At 33.9% G+C, this 23,651-nt stretch overlaps 1 protein-coding gene across 9 annotated transcripts in view; it reads right to left on the bottom strand.

Annotated features, from left to right (window-relative positions):
* LOC123270530 (zinc finger protein chinmo) overlaps window positions 1–23,651 on the bottom strand; it is a 157,778-nt gene that overhangs the window by 53,047 nt on the left and 81,080 nt on the right. For 8 of the 9 annotated variants that reach the window (XM_044736663.1, XM_044736670.1, XM_044736631.1 and 5 more), the window contains exon 6: window positions 3,875–4,150. In XM_044736663.1, the coding sequence (XP_044592598.1) occupies window positions 3,875–4,150 (276 nt within the window). Of the gene's footprint in view, window positions 1–2,171; window positions 2,198–3,874; window positions 4,151–23,651 lie in introns of those variants that run through there. The other variant, XM_044736693.1, reaches the window with a different exon arrangement.

Here is a 23,651-nt window from a genome sequence, read left to right as displayed (position 1 = left end):
CTTTATGAAGATTTTTATTAATTTTATGGGACATTCAAAAATTTTAAAATAATGAAAACTTTTTTTCAAATGTCGTTTCTTTAGAATGACTTTTAAACAGCTTTACCGACCGATTTCAAAAACTAATCAGCTCTTAACATAAAAAAACTACGTTGATCGCCGCCGGACCGGTCAAAATCGCTTGATTTGTTTGTGAGATATCGTTGACGAAAAAAATCGAAAAAAGCATTTTTTTCAAACAAATTCCGAAATTTTTTATCTGATCAATTCACGGTTTGAAATTCATCATAGAATTCAAAAAAACTGCATCGACTGTTGTCAACTACGTGATAATCGGTTAACTCGTTTAAAAGTTATAGCGGATTGAAAGTTTAAAAATTACATATTCAACAAATTAAATAACATAAATAAAGAAAATCTCATCTCACATGAAATCTACCTTCCATTCCAGGTGAGGCCGAATGGCATTTTTAACTTCCCGCTAAGAAAATTGAAAATTTTCAAAATCGGGAAGTTATTGGTTTTAAATGTAGTTTTTTTGGAATTACTTTCAAACGGCTTTACTGATCAATTCAAAAAACTAATCAGCTTTTAACATAAAAAAACCACGTCGATCGCCGCTAGCTCGGTCAAAATCGGTTGATTCGTTCGTGAGTTATTGTTGTCGAAAAAAAAACGAAAAAAATGTTTTTTCGAAATTACATCAGAATTCCTACTTCGATCGATTAAAACTTAAAGATTCTTCATGAGGCCTAAAAAACTGCGTCGAATGCCACCAACCGCGTGAAAATCGGTTTATTCATTCAAAAGTTATTGCGGTTTTAAAATTTAAGAAAAATATTAGTTATTATTTTTAACATAAAAATTTCATTAGAATTTCAAATTTTCATTTCCAAACTGTAACTTCTACAGACTCGAAATTAGGTAGGAATCTTTTATTTGTCATGAGGACATTATCTCAAAACGGATTTGGAAAAATTCTACTCCCGATAGGGGTTGCGGGGGTGGTTGTTAAAATCTAAAATTTTATTTTCTAAACTGTAACTTCTGCAGACTCTAAATTTGGTAAGAATCTTCATGGATGATGTCAAGTTAAGGGGGTAGATGCACTCAGAAGCATAAAAAAAGGTCTATTTTAAAAAATTTATTTTTTACAGTAATTAAGTTTATTTTACAAAATAAATTATACAGAGTTTTTATATAATGCTTTAACTTAACACTTATGAAAAAAAAAAAAAAATATATATATATATTATTTATTAAAATATCGCGATATTGGTTGGATCCTCTCCCGCGAGTAGTGCTTCGCGGTGACCATCACAGCAGCCTTCTAGATCATCTGAATTCGAAAAACTAAGGTGAAACCTTTAGTTTAATAATAAATCCAGTCTTTAATCGAAGCTTTTTTTTTTATGAAAATTTACAAAATGGTGGCATTCGAAACTTTAGACTCTGATTTTCGATAAAAAGTTAAAAGTTAATTGTTCAAAAAATATAGTAATTGTCAACAAAAATCAATATCCTTCGATTAAAGACTAGTTCTTAATGCCAAAAAGATAATATTAAAATTTCATCAATATCCACCGAATGGTTTTCGAGTTATATTAATCACCGAATGGAAAAACACAGTTTTGATAAAAACGCGTTTAAAGTTTTTTAAAAGTAGATCTTGTTTAATTTTGGTGTTAAGAATCTAATTGAATGGAAAAAGTTAAATTTTGCGTAATTTTATCTGTTGAATCCGAATATCACATTTTTTTGCTGATAATTTGAACATTTAATTGTTTATAGCTAATTGTTTAAATAATTTCTTTGAAAAATTTTATTTTTTTAAATTGATTTTTTATTTTCGTATATTTTAAGAATTTTTAAAGCGAAAGTATTCTTTACAAAATTTGGTTAAATTCAATATTCATCGAGTTATTAAACTTTGAAAAATTTTTGCTAGAAAAATTTAGTCCGACTAGCTTACACTCGTTTTATCACATAAAATTTTTAGCCTAATAGAATTATTTAGATATTAATATTGAATCATCAATACCTGGACCATATAATAGAGCTTCTGCAGATTTTGAAACTTCTAAAACATCTAGCTGGTGTTGTCTTCGAAGCATTCTGCCCTCGCGGGTATTCTCGTTTGCCCGCCTGTTCGCTAAATTTATTCGTTCTGAATAGAGCTACCTGCTCTAGTCACAACCTAGAGGTTTAATGTTGCTTCAGTAATTTCTAAATATCTTGAAAACTATTCATCGGATTGACTTAAAATTTTCAGAGAATATTCTTAAAACATCATACTTCAAGAAAATGAAAAAAAAAAAATCGATTTTTCAAAAATTCTAAGTGCATCTACCCCCTTAACATCAAAGGGGCGTTAAAAATGAAAATCTCATTTCCAAACAATAGTTTCTATGGACTCGAAGTTTTGTTGGAACCTTTCATCTCTAATGTAAAAATCATCTCGAATAGGATCTTACGAAATTCGTCCCCCACATAGGAATGCGGGAGTAATAATTGTCAAAAGATTCATATTCTTTAAATATAGTTCCTACAGATATAAAATTTGATAGAATCTCAAGAGAAACAGGACATTACAGGGATGGCCTCCAAGGTCAACGGATTTAAATATTTTTCTTTCTTAATAATTATATTTTCTTACAACTATCGTCTTTATGGCAGCGGCGAAAAAATCATTGTAAGGTTTCCAAAATTTAACTTTACATGTAGCTATTCAGTCAACGGATTAAGAATTTTACATACATTTTATTTTTGCTGATCATATAACCGATGAATTGTTCTTATTACAGGATCGCGGGAATGGAACAGATTAAAATGCATGCATTTTCTAAACACTTGACATATGGAAAATAAATTTGGCTACTTATCTCAAGAGAATTCGTAAAAAACATGTACAAATAATTTTCTATGAAAAATTGATGTCACGGAGGAAATTTTAATTAACGATAATATTCATCGCACTTTAAGCTAAGCAGATTTCAACTTCATTTATGAAACATACAATTACTTTAACTAAAACTTTCAATGCTCATTTCAAATTTTTTTCTTCGTGTCAATTATTATTCATTTTTGGAAGAAAGCCACAGGAATGTTATAGTGATTGCACATTGAAAGTTACAATGAATATTAGCTAGAATAATGACAGGGATAAAACGTACAGGCCGATCCGATGGAATTTAGAATTTGCGCAAGTCAAAACAATACTCCAATTAAATTTCAAGTCTAGATCTAAAAATACAATTCTATAAAGTGCCTAGCGGAGCGGGCGGATAACAGCTAGTATCTAAATATATAAACTTTTGAATCATATGTATTTTCTGAACCAGCTCGATGACCTGAGTCAAAAAACAGAGAAATTTTTCTAAAATTTCATTAAGAGAACAAATACAATAGTTAGATTTTTATAAAATCTTCTAAAAAGGCCATTCGACAACTGAAATGGAAGTAGATGAAATTTTTTCAATTCTCGTGTTCAAAATAAACTCCTAGAATAAACTACAAAAGTGTGAGTTTTTGTAATTTTCAAAAATTTTTAATGGCTGTAATTTTTAAACTTGTTGACTGATTTCGCTAATCTTCGAACTTGACTTTGAGAATCGTCCAAAATAAGTAGACTAAGTTTCAATCGGATTTGATAAAAATTGTGGACGCGTTCGTCGTGACAAGCCGCGTTATATCATATGAATACATTGTATACTTATATCAACTTCTAAACCATGTGTATTTTCCGAATCGGCTTGACGAACTGAGTTGGAAAATGACAAAATTTTTCGAAAGTTCCGTCATAAGAACGAATGTAATAATTAAATTTCTATGAAATCTGCTACAAAATATTTACATAAGACTATTATTGACTTACCATCAGGCGTGCTTACTGTACCAGCTTTATTTATTTTTGAATTCCATCTAGCAGGTGTTGTCGGTGCTGGGCTCAAATCTGGTGTAGGTGGATGTGATAATGAAACCGTACTTTGCTTGAATGGTGTTATGTTAAGTTTATGGTCATTGACCAATCCATAGTTAGACGTATCGAATCCTCGTCCACCTAAATAAACTTCTCCTGATGATTTCTCAATCAATTTATCCGAGCTGTCTCTGTCAATGACCATTGTTGGTTCTTGTTTTATTCGCAGATCTAAGACAATTGTTAATAATAAATTATAACTATCTCACGTTTAATAAAAATAATTGATTATATTGTACAATTGAATTGAGTAAATTTATACATAATAATTTAGATTATAACCTGCATTAACTATTCGTACAACAATCTTTTTCATGGCGTGCGCGAGCCTGCTTTCAAGTTTGATAGTTTCTAGAGTCATTTTATACCTATGGGTCTTGCTGCATATACTTATGACAGATTTAAATAACAAATTTTGTACAAGCCTTACACGAGAATTTTGTGATAGTAGTGATATTTTTTTTCAAGGAAAAAAATTAATACCAAAAAGTTTGAAATTCCCATGTTATTTAAATGGGAAATGTAACTCGATTTCGGTACGGTTTAATTTGGTCATTAAGAGTTTATTTATGTAAGATATTTTTTTTTTTAGGTCAAGAATTAAAAATCGAGGGGGCGTCAGCGAAAAAAAAATCAACTTGGGAAATAACGGAAACCCTAATGATTATATATAATTACATATGGAGCTATATATAACCTTACCGACACGGAGAGAAAATTAAAGGGATACCCGCATGGAAAAATATAGATGCGAAAAATATATGCAAATATATATTTTTACATATATTTATTTTGAGCTAAATATATGTCCGCATTAGGGTGCTTCAAAAAAACTTTTTAATTTTTTTTTTTAACTCTTACCCTCTCAAATGTTTCTATTTGATATAAAAAAAATCCTCACCAAACATGAGCCCTATAGCTCAACTCTAAGGGGTCGCTATTTTAATTTTAGTTTTCCCATTTAATTAACATGGGAAAAGTTCTTTTTTGTTTTAACTTGAATTTACACATAATTTACGCAGTTTTTTACAAAAAACGATTTCATATTCTTAAAGTAGAGTCTTTGAGCTTTAAAAAACTCTAAGACAAAGTATGATTATCGCTACAAAAAGACCAGTTACAGCCATTTAAAAATGACTAAATTTCGAAATTTAAAAGAAATAGTTGGCAATTGGGTCATTTCATGTCGATTCAATAAATGGTTGGAATCGATTTGGACAAATTTCGGCCATAAGTTTTTGTTTATCATAAAACGAAGTTCTGCCAAAGGAAAAACAATAAAACATTTTTTTCAAAAGATATGCAAATTCAATATTTCGCAATTTTTTCAGTTTTTCAATTTTGTTTTTGTAATATCTCGAACGCTATTGTAGATATAGGAACGGACTTTTATTTGTTTAAAAGGGGACACTTAAGGCTATTGAAAAAAAAAAATATTTTGGAAAAAAATTTTCAAAAATGCCAAATTTGTCAAATTTTGAATTTTTAAAATCGTTAAAAATGACAATCGAAGTTAAAATTTTAGCTCAATTTTTAACTTCTCGCTAAGAAAATTGAAAATTTTCAAAAATCGGGAAGTTATTGGTTTTACCCCGTTTTTCGAAAATTGAGTGTTCATCAGATCTCGACGTTTTGAGGTCCTAGGAAGCTTCCCTGACTATTCCCGCGAGGGTGCCACTATGTCTGTATGTATGTATGCGTGTTTTTTTTTTTTTTTTCTTTTTAAGGGGGGGGGGAATCCTTTTTACGGATTCTAGGCATAGCTGTTTGGCCTGGATATGTGGCGACTCGACGCAGTGTCATACTAAAACTCGACGCTAGCGCCCCTACCCACTAAACCCTAAACCTCTTTTCCTCTTTCCTCTAATCCCTCATGGAAACCGCCGTCAGGCATTACTTCGTGAGGGGAGGATCTAGCTACTGCTCTTTCTTCTGGTGGCTAAGGTGTTATTCTTTCCTCCTTCTAATTGGCGTCATTCGCTCTTCTTCTTTCTATGGACCGCAGGTCTGAGAGGACTTCCGTGACAAACGTATTCGTGGCGTTCCAGACAGCCTCTGATGACAGCATTGCTTCTACTATTGTCTCTGGTTGGATTTTCCTCTTCAGGATATTCTCCAGCTCATCTCGCTGTGGATAAAAACGTGGGCACTCAAAGAAGACGTGCTCTGCATTTTTATTGACTCCTGGGCAGGACGGGCACTCTGGGGAATTACCATGCTTAAAGCGGTGGAGATACACCCGGAAACAGCCGTGTCCTGATAACATCTGCGTAAGATAATAGTTGACCTCACCGTGACTCCAGTTTAGCCAAACGTTGATCCTTGATATGAGACGATGTGTCCACCTACCCTTCGCTGTGGCATCCCACTGTAGTTGCCATCGACTTATGCTCTTCTGCCGTTCTTCTGTTCTAAGCTCCTCTGCGCTTAGTGTGGTTGACTTCTTTCGTTGGTAAAGGATCCGTCTTTCCTCAGCTAAGACTCTGAGAGGCAAAGTTCCGGAAATGACACACACTGCTTCCATAGATATTGTGCGGAAGGCGCTTGCTACTCTTAAGGCACTCAGACGGTAGACTGGTCCAGCCTTTCTCCATGATTCTTGCTTCTCTAGTGCGTCCGCCCAGATAGATATTTCATAAGTGAGCATTGATGTGACTACAGATGATAGCAGTAGTCTTCTGCTCTGCTTTGGGCCTCCGAAGTTTGGCATCAGTCGTGCTAAGCTAGCTACCACTGCTGATGCTTTTGCACTTACGTGTTCGACTTGCTGTTTGAAGTTGAGTCGGGCATCAAGCATCACTCCCAGATATCGGATATATGGTTGTGATGTGATTTCTTGTTCTCCGACTTTCAGCTTTATGGTCTCTATCACTTTTCTGCTGGTAATAAGCACAGCCTCAGTCTTCTGTTTAGCCAGTTGTAGATTCATTGAGTCCATCCACCGGTTAACTTTCTCAAAGGTGATACCGAACATGTGGTTTATCTCATCTAGGTGTTTAGCAACGATTACAACAGCTACATCATCTGTATATGCAACAAGCTTGACACTTCTTGGAAGAGTCAGTCTCAGCAGGCCATCATACATGACATTCCACAGAAGTGGACCCAGAACGAAACCCTGGGGTACACCTCCGGTAATATCATACTCTTTTGGACCATTCTTCGTGTCGTATCTCAGGATTCTGTTCGTGAAGTAGTTAGCCACTATCCTACGTAGGTATCCTGGTACGTTTTTCTCTTCCAGAGCTTGTATTATGCAGTCCCAGTTGGCGAAGTTGAAGGCATTTTTGATGTCCAAAGTGGCCACCAGGCAGTACTTCTTTGTTCCACCCTTCCATCTGATCCCTTCGATTGCCTCCTTGGCCGTTGCAACAACCAGATTGATTGCGTCCAGGGTTGATCGTCCTTTCCGAAAACCATACTGGTTGTCTGCCAGGAGTGGATCGACAACTGCTTCTATTCTTTGGTGGATTATACGCTCAAGTATCTTACCTGCCGTGTCTAACATACAAAGTGGTCGATAAGATGACGGTTCTTCTGGTGGCTTTTTCCCTTTTGGAAGTAGTACTAGTCGTTGCTGCTTCCACTTCCGATGGAAAATCCCTTTCTTGAGGCATGTGTCGTAGACGTCCAGGAACAATGATGGCACTGCTTTTATAGTTGTTTTTAAAGCAATATTGGGGACCCCGTCCAATCCCAGCGCTTTATTGTTCCCTACATGATTACAAGCCTCCATCAGTTCTTCCTCCGTGACAGATGGAATGTCATCCATTTCATTCTGCGCTAATAGGTAGTTAAAATCGCTTTGTTCGGGGAACAACGCGTTTACGATTTTCTGTAGGAGTTGAGGACACGTGGGTGATGGCATTAGCTGGTTTTTAAGATGGGTCATGACCACCTTATACGGCTTACCCCACAGATCTCTGTCCACCTCGTTGATGAGCTCCTTCCAGCATTTTCATTTACTATCTTTGATAGCTTTGTTTGTATGTATGCGTGCGTGCGTGCGTGTGTGTGTGTGTGTGTGTGTGTGTGTGTGTGTGTGTGTGTGTGTGTGTGTGTGTGTGTGTGTGTGTGTGTGTGTGTGTGTGTGTGTGTGTGTGTGTGTGTGTAAGTATGTAAACCTCTTATAACTTTTGAACGTTTAAACCGATTTCATCGCGGTTGGGGCCATTCGAAAGGGCTTGGCCAAACAGATTTTGAATACAATTTGGACTGATTCGGACCGATGGATTTCGTAAAATCTAAAAAAAACTGTAAAAAAAAATTTTTTCAAAAGTGGTTTTTTTGGAAAAACTTTTAAACGGCTATATCAATCAACTCCAAAAATTAATCAACTCTTAACATCAAAAAACCACGTTGATTGCCGCTAATCCGATTAAAATCGGTTGATTCGTTCGAGAGATATTGTGCAGGAAAGAAAACCCAAAAAAGTGTTTTTTCGGAATTACTCCGAAATTTCTAGTTTGACCAATTGAAACTTAAAAATTTTTTATGAGGCTTAAAAAACTGCGTAGAATGCCACCAACCGCGTAAAAATCGGTTTATTCATTCAAAAGTTATTGCGGTTTGAAAATTCAAAAAATAGTGTTCTATGAAACTTTTATCAGACTTTTGAGCTCAAAGAGCTCAAAAAAATAGAAAAGGTATCTTTTTGATCTTGGAGAGCTCAAATCAATACATAGATTGTATTTTTGAGCTCGAGGAGCTCAAAAACTTCGTAGGTGCAATTTTAAGCGCCTAGGTATTAACGGAATTAGCGGGAAGTTGCAGAGTGGCCTTTAGGGTCAACCGTTTTCCTAATTCTTTTTGTATAATACATTGTACTCATCTTAAAAGATTCTGAAATTTTTAGAAGAGTTTTTTTTTTCAAAAATATCAATTTTTGAATTTCAAAAAAAAATTTTTTTTTTCGTTTTTAGCAACTTTCAAATAAGGTAAAGTTATGCAGATCAGAATATTGTAATTTTGAGGATTAAAAATTGAATGCATTACAAGGAAATATTGAATAATAAATTAATTTCAAATTTTTTTTATTTTTTGGACATGATCCCAAAGTCATCTTTAACGCATGAAAAATTAAAAAAAAGTTGAAATTAATTTATTACTCAATATTTCCACGTGATGCATTCAATTTTTAATCCTCAAAATTACAATATTCTGATCTGCATAACTTTACCTTATTTAAAAGTTGCCAAAAACGAAAAAAAATTTTTTTTTGAAATTCAAAAATTGATATTTTTGAAAAAAAAAACTCTTCTAAAAATTTCGGAATCTTTTAAAATGAGTACAATGTATTATACAAAAAAAATTGAGCTAAAATTTTAACTTCAATCGTCATTTTTAACGATTTTCAAAAATTCAAAATTTGACAAATTTGGCATTTTTGAAAAATTTTTTCCAAAATATTTTTTTTAATAAGTCTAAGTGTCCCCTTGTAAACAAACAAAAGGCCGTTCCTATATCTACAAAATCGTTCGAGATATTACAAAAACAAAATTGAAAAACTGAAAAAATTGCGAAATATTGAATTTGCATATCTTTTGAAAAAAATTTTTTTATTGTTTTTCCTTTGGCAGAACTTCGTTTTATGATAAACGAAAACTTCTGACCAAAATTTGTCCAAATTGATTCCAACTATTTATTGAATCGACATGGAATGACCCAATTGCCAACTATTTCTTTAAATTTCGAAAATTAGTCATTTTTAAATGGCTGTAACTAGTCTTTTTGTAGCGATAATCATACTTTGTCTTAGAGTTTTTTAAAGCTCAAAGACTTTACTTTAAGAATATGAAATCGTTTTTTGTAAAAAATTGCGTAAATTATGTGTAAATTCAAGTTAAAACAAAAAATAATTTTTCCCATGTTAATTAAATGGGAAAATAAAATTAAAATAGCAACCCCTTAGGGTTGAGCTATAGGGCTCATGTTTGGTGAGGATTTTTTTTATATCAAATAGAAACATTTGAGAGGGTAAGAGTTAAAAGAAAATATTAAAAAGTTTTTTTGAAGCACCCTAGTCCGCATATATGTTTACATATATGCGTAGATATATGTTCACATATATGCGCGCATATAAATGCAATATATATGTCCAGAGATACACAGAAAAAAATTTAACTTGAATCAAGAAAATAATTTTGAAGAATTTAACTTTCTTGATTTGAGTAAAAAAATTCTCAAACTTAGAAATTTTTTTTTCAGTGTACGCTTACATATATGTCCACATATATGTAAGCATATATCTCTGCATATATGTCAGCAGCTATGTGAAAAATATATGTTGACATATTTTTTTTTTGCGTTAATATATGCGACATATATATTTCTCCATGCGGGTACCAACTTAGGTCATCTTTGAACTTATTTGAGATAATCGTCTGAGAAACATGTGTACTAAATTTCATTAAGATCCGTTAATAACTATAAGCCCCATCAAAAAAATCCACATGAGTTTATTAGACTGCGTCAGAATAAAAAAACATTTTTTTTTTTTTTTTTTTGAGTAAATACATCTAAAAAGTTTCTTTGTTAGACCAAAAAAAAGCTCCTCAAAGATGAGCTTGATATCTTGAAAATTGAGCTGGCGCATGGGGGGGGGGGTCCCTTTCCCATTTAAAATACATTGAAAAAAAACTTTTTTCTGTATTTTCATTGTAAATTGTCAAAAAAATTTTTTTTACAAATTTTCCTTTTCGTCATCTTGTAGGAAATTAAATTTTCTACACAAAAGGTCTCTTTCATTTTTTCGCTAAAATGCATAGGAAAAAAGTTACAGGGCTTTAAAAAACGAAAATTATAAAAAGTCAAAAATAACTTTTTTTTTTGTTTTTCGACAACAAATTATTTTATTTCGTAAAATTCTTTACTTAATTCATCTTTATTCAGTCTGTCAATTATATCTCAATTTGATCCATATATAGAAGAAAAAGAAATATATTTATTTATATTATATTTTTATCTATCTATATATATATATATATATATATATATATATATATATATATATATATATATATACATATATATATATATATTTATATATATTTATATATATATATATATATGCTATATATATATATATATATATATATATATATATATATATATATATTTATATATATATATATATAAGAGATTTCCACGTATATAGTCACTCATCACTATATCTCTGGAACTATAAGACCTAGAGACTTGAAATTTGGTAGGAATATTCCTTGCGCCGAGTAGAGGTCAGCTAAGAACGGATTTTACGAAATTCCACCCACAAGGGGGGTTGCGGGGGCGTCAACAATGAAAAATTCACGTTTTTAAACTATAGCTCCTATCGACTCCAAATTTAGTAGGAATTTTCTGTAAGAAATGTAAAAATAATCTATAAACAAATATTACGATATCTCTTCCCACAGAGGATTGCGGGGGTGAGTATTAACAACGAAAATTTTCAATTGTCAAGCTATAGCTCCTACAAACTCTAAATTGGGTAGGAATTTTCTGTAAGAGATGTAGAAATAATATATCCTACAAAAAACAGTTTCACTGTAAACCGTCGCGCCGAGTACACGTTCAACTATTGTTACAAACTATAATGATTTGATTTTTACAAAAAACTATTAAATCAAAAAAAAAAAACCAAGTACAAAAAATTTTTTAGATTAAAAAAGCGCCAAAGACAGTAAATATTAAGGAAAAAAATTTAATGTACTTGGTGTGCATTATAATTCACACTACTAATATTAATTTGAAAAACTGTGGGTAATCAAAGTATTCGAATGATGCACACCAAGTACATTAAATTTTTTTCCTTAATACTTACTGTCTTTGACGCTTTTTTAATCTAAAAAATTTTTTGTACTTGGTTTTTTTTTTTTTGATTTAATAGTTTTTTGTAAAAATCAAATCATTATAGTTTGTAACAATAGTTGAACGTGTACTCGGCGCGACGGTTTACAGTGAAACTGTTTTTTGTAGGATATCTCTTTTTTTTGTCAAGAATATATTAAGTGACATTGTAACAGGGAAAATCGAACTTCCCGGGGTCATTATCGACCCCGATAATTGACGCACGGTAGGTAAGGGTTTTCCCTTACTTTTCGATTTTTGACAAGAGTTTCGACTTGTCACCGGGCGTGCTAATCAAGATTCCCCACTACTGTTCCCGGAAAATGAAGCGGGGCGTAACAATAGGAAAGTTCGAGAGCCTGAGCTGAGGGTTATAAAAGAGCGAGCACGAAAAACATCGAGGCTTTTTCCCTTCTGGAAGCCAGTGGCCTTTTGCCTTTTGTGAATCAGTGACCTTGTTGAGATTAGATAAGTCAAGAGAGTGCAGTTTTGAACGCCGACGATAGAAAGCAACTACTGAGGAGTTTATTACGGTATTTGGAATTGGACAAGCCCTGACCGGAAGCTAACATAGTGGTTTGAGACGACAAGACGTCAAGCGGCGGAGCCAGCCAAGTTGGACCGGAGTATCAGTCGTCGTTGGATAAAACAATAATTGAGTCTCTAGGTATTTTCGATTAATTTAGGCCAAAATTGATTATTAATTTAATTAAGAGGCTGAAATAATTTAAATTAATTTCTCGAGCGGTCATTTTTATATTAGCAAGTTTTGTACTTTAGAGATTCATGCGCCAAGGTCATTTAGCTAGTTTTGTTATTGGATATTTATTTTAAAAGAATGAGATTAATAGTTTATTTGTGAATTTACTGTAGATAATTTAATCAGTAATTTATTATAGGCCTGCTGGCTATAATAAATTAATTTAGTTAATAATTTTCGGGATATAAAGAAAAGTAAATTTGAATAAGAAATGAAAATGCGTAATTAAGTCAGTGAAGGTCATTCTAGAATGTATGTAGTTAAGAGTTGTATTGAGACGCTTAGGATTCGAATAGTTGATGTTTAGAATTTTGTCTAGGAAGATTAAATTTAGTAAATCCTGTAATGAGTTCAGTAGAATTTATTAATTGAAAATATTAGTAGAAAATTTAGTAAGTGAACTAGTACAGAAATTTAGTGATTATGTAATGTAGTAAGATTTATTTGCAGTAAACAAGTGTTGACGTAAAATTTAGTAGATTACGATAGTATTGTAAAGTTTTGGAAAATTAAATTTAGGCCGGTGGATAAATGTAATTGAATTGTTTAAGTTAGAAAAGTGCTAAATCAATTATTAAATAATTGATTGAATTAAGGATAATTTATTAGATAAATTCGATAAGAAAATTTGGTGAATTTGGTAAATTTAGTTAATCTGGAGATTAAATTTATTTAAGGAAAATTGGTTAAAATTTTATTTAAGAAAATTTGAGAAATGAAGTTAACGTCCGGTGGATGATTTTATATGGAATTGAATAAGATTATATGGTATTCCGTCAGGTAGACGAGGTTGTTTATGTGAAATTAGTTCAGATAATTGAATAATTAAGAAGTTTTTATTGGGTAAAACATGTTGTTTGTTATTCCGTCAGTTGGACGAGGGTTTAAGAAATTAAGAATCTAGATGCGTAATGGTCTATGATTAAATTTAGAAATTAGGAATCTAGATGCGTAATGGTCTATGATTGAATTAGGAAATTAAGGATAGATGCGTAATGGTCTATGTAGAGTTAAGAAATTAAGAAGATAGATGCGTAATGATCTATAGTTGAAAGAATTTAAGGATATTTAGTTATAAGTTTTGGCAAGTGCCTGCGTAGGTGAGAGGTCCTCACAATTAAGTAATTGATAGGTTAATTTTAAGGGTAATATTATTAAGGAATTTTGTTAAAATAAAATTGTTTATATTGAATAAATAATTAAATTGTTAATAATTGTTTCTCAGTATTAATTTTTCAGCCTTTCTCAACTTCTCACGACCCGATCTTTCCTTCTCATGCTCCCCGGTTTCTGGGACACCGAGTATAAAATCCCAGTGGCGCCCTTTTCAAAGAGGAAAGGGGTGACCAATTGGACAGGGCTAACCACCCCGTTACAACATAATCACATATTTTATCAAAATTTTTAAATTCCAAATATGTACCCCTTAAATAATTTAGATAATTTTTTATTCATGAATTTTTGTAATAATTTAGTAACAAACGAAATTATTACAATACTTTTACTTTGAATGACTAGCGTGACTGACCAATGTGATATCTTTGTATTGTTTTTGAATTTTTTAATAGCTTCTATTGATAATATAATTTGTATCGTAAGGTAAAGTACCCAGTACTTGAACACTCATAAAAATAGGACTAGTACTTGAACAGACTTTTAGAATTGTTGAAATACAAAATCCGTATATTTATCATAAATAATATGCGCATGTTATAATTATTCAATGATACAATAATTCATTTCTGTAAGTTTTTTCAATTATATATCAGAACAATTATATTTTAGTTAGTCGATAGATGCTATTTTTTTTCATGAAAAAGGTATACCTTAATCGTATACTAAACCGTAAACCGAACAATCAGTAAAAAAAACCGGTATATCATCATTTTAAGTAAAAAAACATTGTACCACCTAATGAATAGTCTTTTCTAAAAAATACGTATTTTTTGCAAAGACATAAGCTATGATTTTTATATTAAATTTTAGCGTCTAACTATACCTCCAGATTTTCAAAGTGGTACCCAAAACTTGAACAAGCTGGGGCCGTATAATTTTAACAGCACTCTCATCTCTAATAGGTTTATAAACGAGTGATCAGCATTATGGTTTTTATTAATTACTGCAAATTTAATGAGTTTTATAGCTAAAAATTTGTGTAGTTGAAAATTATTGAACGTCTTGAATTGAGTTTTTTTTATTTATAATTGAAAATTTGCTTTGTCATTCATAAAAAATGTATTAAAAAAAATTAAATACAAATATTTCTCATTTTTAAATGAACATATTATATATTGATAGTATTATTTTGAATATTAAACAAAACAAAATATGTTACAATTCTTTTGATATTTCTATATATATTTTATTAGCTCAACTACTGGGTCCTTTACCTTACATATAAATTATCACTACAGTTAAGATTTTTAAAATACAGTGGTAATGGTTTTGCGGCTCTACCTACTGTTGTATGTCGAAATTCTAAACTAAATACCAACTACTTATGAGCGCTAAGTTTAGTATATTTAGTATACTAACTACTGATGGTAGAATAACAGGTTAATAAGTAGTGCCAACTTCGAAATAACAATATTCGCCCTAAATTTGTAAAATCTCTCGTAGAATCGAAAACAGGCGCAAGCAAAAATTTTCAAACTTGAGATATATTAAATAATTGTTAAAACCCAATAATTTTTTGTAATATATGCATAATTCGTTAAAAGAAACTTATTAACAATGGTATAAAGTGTTATTCTCTTAGCAATAATAGAAAAATATAGAGCTAAATATATGAGGAGGTTATGTTGACATATGATTAGAGAATAGAGACACAGTGTCTCTCGCCATATGTTGGACATGTACTCGGCGCGAGACATTGTCGTGTCTCCGGATGAATGAATTTTAAGATAGCTCACCTCGCAGGAGTTTGCGGGGGTGGGTGTTAACAATTAAAATTTTGAATTTCCAAGCTGTAGCTCCTATAAACTCCAAATATATTAGAAATCTTCTATATAAATTTGTGTAAACTGGAATGTTATAGTGATTGCACATTGAAAGTTACAATGAATTTTAGCTAGAATAATCACATGGATAAAAGATACAGGCTAATCTGATGGAATTTGGAATCTGTGCAAGTCAAAACAATACTCCAATTAAATTTCAAGTCTAGATCTAAAAATACGATTCTATAAAGTGTCCAGTGGAGCGGGCGGGTAACAGCTAGCATTATATATGGGGCATTTCATGCCAAATCGACCACTTTTGAACCCGACCCTTTTCGATTTTTCTGAAATTTTGGTATCTTTCTCATCCCTATTGAAAACAATAGAATTTTTTTAAATTTTTTTACCCAACCAAAAAAACGTTACGAGTTATTTAAAAAAGACAGCTTTTTTTTTGTTAAATAACCAAAACTTTTTAAAATTAACTTATTGGGATGATTTTTTTATTGAAATTTTTATTTTTAAATGTACTTTTTAGTAAAAAAATAAAAATAATAATTCGCATTCATATTCAGCGTTTTTTTTGAAAATTTTCGAAAAAAACGAAAATTTCGGGATGATTGACATTGTTGATTTTGGATTTTTTTTTTTTTTTTTTTTTTTTTTTTAATAAAAAACTTCAGTATTTTCTGCGAATTTCCTGAAATTTTCAAAGTGGTATTTTTTTCTTTCTATTTTTTTTTAGAAATGAAAAAAAATTTTTTTTTAAATGTTTGTTTTTTGTTTTATCACTCTGAAAATTTTTTAGCAGATTTTGCAAAATTTAAAATCTGAGAAAAAAAAATAAAAACAAAAATTAAAAGTGACAATCATCGATAACATTTGATTAATTTCCAATAAAGTTAGATAAAAAATTAAAAGAAACATTGAATTATTTTTTTGTTTTTTATTATTTTCGTATCTAAAAATTCTATAAACAATAAAAGATTCTATAAACGATAAGAAATTCTATTTTTTTCAATAGGGTAGAGAAAGATACCAAAATTTCAGAAAAATCGAAAAGGGTCGGGTTCAAAAGTGGTCGATTTGGCATGAAATGCCCCATGTATAATATAAAAATATAATATAAATAAATCTATTCTTCTTTCTTCTATATATAGATCAAATTTAGATATAATTGACAGACTGAATATAGATGAATTAAGTAAAGAATTTTACGAAATAAAATAATTTGTTGTCGAAAAACAAAAAAAAAAAGTTATTTTTGACTTTTTATAATTTTTGTTTTTTGAAGCCCTGTAACTTTTCTCCTATGCATTTGAGCGAGAAAATGAAAGAGACCTTTTTTGTAGAGAATTTAATTTTCTACAAGATAACGGAAAGGGAAATTTAAAAAAAAAACTTTTTTGACGGATTACAATGAAAATACACAAAAAATTTTTTTTTCAATGTATTTTAAATGGGAAAGGGGACCTCCCCCCCATGCGCCAGCTCAATTTTCAAGATATCAATCTCATCTTTTAGGAGGTTTTTTTTGGTCTAACAAAGAAACTTTTTAGATGTATTTATTCAAAAAAAAAAAAAGTTTTTTAATTCTGACGTAGTCTAGAGTTTATATGGAATCCACATTGGAAGTATGGATTTCTATCGGAATCCACATAGAAACCTGTGGGTTCATGGATTCCTGTATGGAAAATCCACATCGGAAGTATGGATTCCTATAGTGAATTTATGTAAGTGGAATAAACATAGACCTTGTAAGAATGTGACTTAGGCCAGTAAGTAGCGTAGAAGAGTGTCAACCATGAGGTACCGGGTTCAAGTCCATCAGACGCGAGCAATTTTTTCATCAGATAAAATTACAAAATCCGTTTTTCAGAGTTAATTTCAATTAATGATTACTTAATAGCAATTACTTCATAATTATTTTTAATTTTTTAAATAAATTTTTTTTCGCCTGATTGATATGGGAATCTGTGGAGGATTCTACCCTGGATTCCTATATAGGAAACCATGTGGGAATCTATCCGAAAACGCCATGTAAGAATCCAGGCTGGTTTCCCGTATGGATTTTTTTGATAGGGAGCACAATCGCGGCAACATCCCCTGGACTGACCCTTTTCATTTAGCAATTATCAAGTTAGGATGAGAAAAGCAATTTTAATACCCTAAATTGATGAATTTTCTGAAAATTTTTAGTTGAATGTCAACAATCCAAAAAAAGTTTCACTTGCTTCGTGGATTCATAGAACCACACAATATTTTTTATTCTGCTTATTTTTACGGCGCATTTAAGATAAAAATGTCGTGAAAGAAAAAAATAATGATTTTGATAGCTTTTTTGCCTTCAAAAGGAAAAAATTTTAGCTTTCATTTTTTAGATAAAATTTCTATTTGATTTTTAACTTCCCGCTAAGAAAATTGAAAATTTTCAATAATCGGGAAGTTATTGGTTTTACCCCGTTTTTCGAAAATAAATTTTTCATCAGATCTCGATGCTTTGAGGTCCTAGGAAGCTTTTCTGAATGTTTTCGTGATGATGTCCGTATGTGTGTGTGTGTGTGTTTTTTTTTTGTTTTAAGGGGGGGGGGAATCCTTTTTACGGATTCTAGGCATAGTTGTTTGGTCTGGATATGTGGCGACTCGACGCAGTGTCATACTAAAACTCGACGCTAGCGCCCCTACCCACTAAACTCTAAACCCCTTTTCCTCTTTCCCCTAATCCCTCATGGAAACCGCCGTTAGGCATTACTTCGTGAGGGGAGGATCTAGCTACTGCTCTTTCTTCTGGTAGCTAAGGTGTTATTTTACCTTTCTTCTAGTTGTTGTCATTAGCTCTTCTTCTTTCGATGGAACGCAAGTCTATAAGGACTTCTGTTGCAAATGTGCTGATGGCGTTCCAAGAGGCTCTTGATGACAACATTGCTTCTTCTATTGTCTCTGGTTGGATTTTCTTCTTTAGGATAATCTCCAGCTCATCTCGCTGTGGGTAAAATCGTGGGCACTCAAAGAAAACGTGCTCCGCGTCTTCATTGACTCCTGGGCAGGACGGGCACTCCGGTGAATCATCATGCTTGAAGCGGTGAAGATACGTCCGAAAACATCCATGTCCTGACAACAACTGCGTCAGATAGCAATTGACCTCGCCATGACTTCGGTTTAGCCAAACGTCGATCTTCGGTATGAGACGGTGTGTCCATCTCCCTGTTGTCGCGGCGTCCCACTGCGATTGCCATCGTGCGATGCTGTTCTGCCGTTCTTTAGCTCTGAGTTCCTCGGCACTTTGTGTGGTTGTCCTCTTTCGTTGGTAAAGGTTCCGTCTTTCCTCAGCTAGGACTCTGAGCGGCAAAGTTCCGGAAATGACACACACTGCTTCCTCTGATATTGTTCGAAAGGCGCTTGCAACTCGTAGGGCACTCATACGATATATTGGTCCAGCTTTTCTCCATGAATCTTGCACCTCTAGTGCGTCAGCCCAAATGGATATTCTGTAGGTGAGCACCGATGTGACTACTGATGACAATAGTAGCCTCCTGCTCTGCTTTGGGCCTCCGACGTTCGGCATCAATCGTGCGAGACTAGCTCTCACTACTGACGCTTTCGTACAGACGTGTTCCACTTGCTGCTTGAAGTTGAGTCGGGCATCAAGCATCACTCCCAGATATCGTATATGAGGTTGTGATGTGATTTCTCGGTCACCGACTTTTAGCTTAATTGTTTCAACTTCTTTTCGGCTGGTAATAAGCACTGCTTCGGTCTTCTGCTTAGCCAGTTGTAGGTTAGCTTAACTGGTATAGCTCGGATAGCTTAACTGGTAGAGCCCTTGGCGCGTAACCGAGAGATCTGGGTTCCCAGAAAAATTCCCACTGAGTAGGTCCCCCCCCCTTTCCCCTATCCGTTCTTTCCCAACTCCCTTAAAAAAAAAAAAAAAAAAAAAAATATGGCTCTTACACTGTATCCATCCACTGGTTGATCTTCTCAAAAGTGATGTCAAACAGATGTTGAATCTCGTCGAGGTGTTTGGCGACGATCACTGCGGCAACATCATCCGCATACGCTACCAGTTTGACACATCTTGGAAGCTTCAGTCTCAGGAGCCCGTCATACATGATATTCCACAGAAGTGGACCAAGAACAGAGCCCTGTGGCACACCACCGGTTATATCATACTCTTTTGGACCATTCTTTGTATCGTATTTCAGCACTCTATCTGTAAAATAGCTAATCACTAGTCTGCGAAGATATGTTGGCACGTTCTTCTCGTCGAGAGCTTGCATGATGCAGTCCCAATTAGCGGAATTGAAAGCATTTTTGATGTCCAAGGCAGCCACCAGGCAGTACTTCTTCGTTCCACCCTTCCATCTAGTTCCTGCAATTGCCTCTTCGGCCGTATTAACAACCAGGTTGATCGCGTCCAGGGTTGATCGTCCTTTCCGGAATCCATACTGGTTGTCCCCGGTGTAGTGCGAGAAGTGCGTCGTACTGTTAAACGCCATTCTTCATCAAGTTTCTTGAATCTCTGGAGGGCATTGGCTACCCTGGTCGTCTTGGTCTTAATCTCCTTGTGGATATTGACCTTAGATTGGATGAAGTCATTTAGCTCACTGGTCAGCTTTTCAAGGCGTTCCAACGCTTGCGACCGCTTCATTTCAGCGCTTGCTTCAATCGCTGCTTGTTGGGCATGAGGCCCGTTTTCACTATTGTTGTTTTCCTGAATTTTACTCATACTTTTAAATTCACCAGCGCATCGTACGGAGTGGAGCGGGTTGTCATAACTAGGAACGGGTATACCCTCGGAGATAGTACTCCTACCCCAGTTCCCTGAGGCCTAGCCGACACTTAGCCAGTCCCGGAATACACGGACGGACTAGACTCGCTCGGAGCGGTGAAGATTCCGATCTCTAACACTCACTGCGTACTTCCTGATCAAGGCCCGAAGTGGCTGGCTCCTGATCCACTGCTGCAACTTACACCTCGGCAGAGCAAGCTCACATCAGCCGTGGCCTGCATCGTCGGAAACTACGACAAGAGGTTCCGGTCACTCCCAGTGGGTCACAGCAGGGAACGATCGTCTTGTTAGGTCAGTTAGTGTGACCAACCCATTAAAGGGGAGTTTTGTCCACGGGAACGTATTTTATTTGGCTCCTACCCTCTGTACCAGGTACAGCGAGCGTTCTCCCATCCGCTACGGGGAGACGCGCCTGGTAGCAGTTTCTCCTCTGCTCCAAGTGTGTGTGTGTGTGTGTGTGTGTGTGTGTGTGTGTGTGTGTGTGTGTGTGTGTGTGTGTGTGTGTGTGTGTGTGTGTGTGTGTGTGTGTGTGTGTGTGTGTGTGTGTGTGTGTGTGTGTGTGTGTGTGTGTGTGTGTGTGTGTGTGTGTGTGTGTGTGTGTGTGTGTGTGTGTGTGTGTGTGTGTGTGTGTGTGTGTGTGTGTGTGTGTGTGTGTGTGTGTGTGTGTGTGTGTGTGTGTGTGTGACCCTCTTATAACTTTTGAACGGCAAGACCGATTTCATCGCGGTTCAAAAGGGCATGACTAAACTTAGATTTTGAATACAATGTGGACCGATTTGAACCGGTAGATTTCGAGAAAACTGAAAAAAACTACAAAAAAAATTTTTTTTAAATGTGATTTTTTTGGAATAACTTTGAAACGGCTCTACCGATCGATTCGAAAAACTATTCAGCTTTTAACATAAAAAAATCACGTCGATCGCCGCCGGCCCGGTAAAAATCGGTTGATTTGTTTGTGAGTTATCGTTGTCGAAAAAAACCAAAAAAAGTGTTTTTTCGGAATTACTTCGAAATTTTTATTTCGATCAATTTAAACTCAAGGATTCTTTATGATACTTAAAAAACTGCGTCGCATGCCTTCAACCACGCAAAAATAGGTTCATTCATTCAAAAATTATTGCGGTTTGAAAATTCACAAAATAGTGTTTTATTGAACTTCAATCAGACTTTTGAGCTCGGAGAATCAGCGGGAAGTTGCAGGGATGGCCTCCCAAGTCGAAATTTAAAACGTATCTCAGGCGTCTCAGGTGTTTAAAACGTATCTCAAGCGTCTCAGGCGTTGAAAGCGCGTTTAAAATATCTCAGACGTAAAGAGCGTGTTTATAACTTTTCCATACTTTTTCAATTCCGATTAAAATTAAAAAGGTCACGTACTGGGTATTGGGTAAAAAAATTTTTTTTTCCGTCAAGTTATGACCTCTATGATTTTTTTATGATATTTCGGGCCAACATGTGATATATGGGGTATAATAGATCACTCGAAAAAAAATTGTAACGAAAAAATTATTTTTTTTTCATTCTGAATCATTTATTCACTTTATTTATTGAATTTGATGATTTCTTTCAAAAAAACAAATCTTTTTATTCCTAAAAAGATACTATTTTGTAATTTGCCTGAGGTTTTAAAGTTGCAAACAGAAATGAATTTCTGATTTCAATCAATCATATCAAAAGTACAGACTACTTATTTTTTCATTAGGAGCAATTAAAATTCTATACGAATATCGCGTTAAAGATGACATTATTTTATATATTGGCAAAAAGTACCGATAAAAAGTCATAAGGGCGTATAAAAAAATATTTATTTTAAAATTTTAATTTTTTTCGTTGTGAGAAAAATTGAATTTTTATTTTTTTTTTAAGTCCAAAAAAAATTTAATTTAGACAAAATATTTTTTTTAACTTTTCGCAATGAAGAGCTCAAAACACAAAATAGAAAATTTTTTGAGCATTTTCAGCTCGTACACAACGAGAAGTTTTAAAAACAGCCTGCAAGGTTAACCTTTCCAGATTTATTAATTTTTGCATGTATCAGGAAAAAATACGTCAATTCTAACAAGAGAGTTTTGTTTCATCCGTGTTTCTAATGCCTGAAACGTTTTAATCACGCTTACAACGTCTGAGACGCTTGAAATACGTTTCAAACGCCTGAGACGCTTGAGATACGTTTTAAATTTCGACTCGGGCTTTAGGGTCAACCATTTTCCTAATTATTTTTTTATGTTTTAGATATATTTTTATTTTAAAGCACATAAAAAAAACGAAGAACGTGTAATGTATTCTATCTCATTCTCTCGCCGACTGAATCCTATACATTTACGTGTTTGTGTCTCTATGGACTCGCTTTTTCGTTTCATCAAGTTTGAAATCACAATGATTCTGAAGAAGTTTCACTTAAAAAAAAAAAAAAAAAATTTAAGGGGTCCAACGTCGAGAAAATAACGGTTATTTCGAGAAAACCGAAATACTTCAAAGATCCGGGCCACGTAACTTTATTTGGGGTGGGTAAAAAAATCTAAAATAATTCCTAAAAATGTCTTTTGGGGGGTAGAAAAACATACAAAACTTTGAGCGAAATCGAAGGGGGTCAGGTAAAAAATTTGTCGATTTGGCATAGAATGACCCATATGATTATATATGTAATTATGTATGGAATTATATATAATCATTAAGGTGCTTCAAAAAAAATTTTAATTCGAATTTATTTTTTTTTTCAAACTCTTACCCTCTCAGTAATTCACAGGAAATCTAAGTTTGAGGGAACTCTTCAGAACGCCGTTTGGTTGGTTCCGATCGGTTCAGTCATTCAAAAGTCATAAGCGAGTCACATAGTCACACACACACACACACACACACACACACACACACACACACACACACACACACACACACACACACACACACACACACGCACACACATATCGACTGAGTGCCCTACGAGTAGCTAGTGCCTTCCGCACTATATCAGAAGAAGCAGTGTGCGTCATTGCCGGTACCCTACCTCTTAGAGTTCTAGCAGAGGAAAGACGAGCCCTTTACCAACGAAAAAGGTCAACTGCGCTGAGCCCTGAAGAACTTAGAATTGAAGAACAGCAGAACAGCATAGGCCGATGGCAACTACAATGGGATGCTGCAGAGAAGGGTAGGTGGACGCACCGCCTCATACCTCGGATCGACATTTGACTCAACCGGAATCACGACGAGGTCAATTACTATCTTACGCAGATGTTTTCGGGACACGGGTGTTTTCGAGAGTATCTACACTCCTTTAAGCACGATGACTCTTCGGAGTGCCCGTCCTGCCCAGGAGTTGCTGAAGATGCGGAGCACGTCTTCTTT

Source organism: Cotesia glomerata, linkage group LG1, assembly GCF_020080835.1.
Source record: "Cotesia glomerata isolate CgM1 linkage group LG1, MPM_Cglom_v2.3, whole genome shotgun sequence".
NCBI lineage: Eukaryota > Metazoa > Arthropoda > Insecta > Hymenoptera > Braconidae > Cotesia > Cotesia glomerata.
Note: the sequence above shows the minus strand (reverse complement) of the source record. Positions and strands in the feature narration are given on the sequence as shown.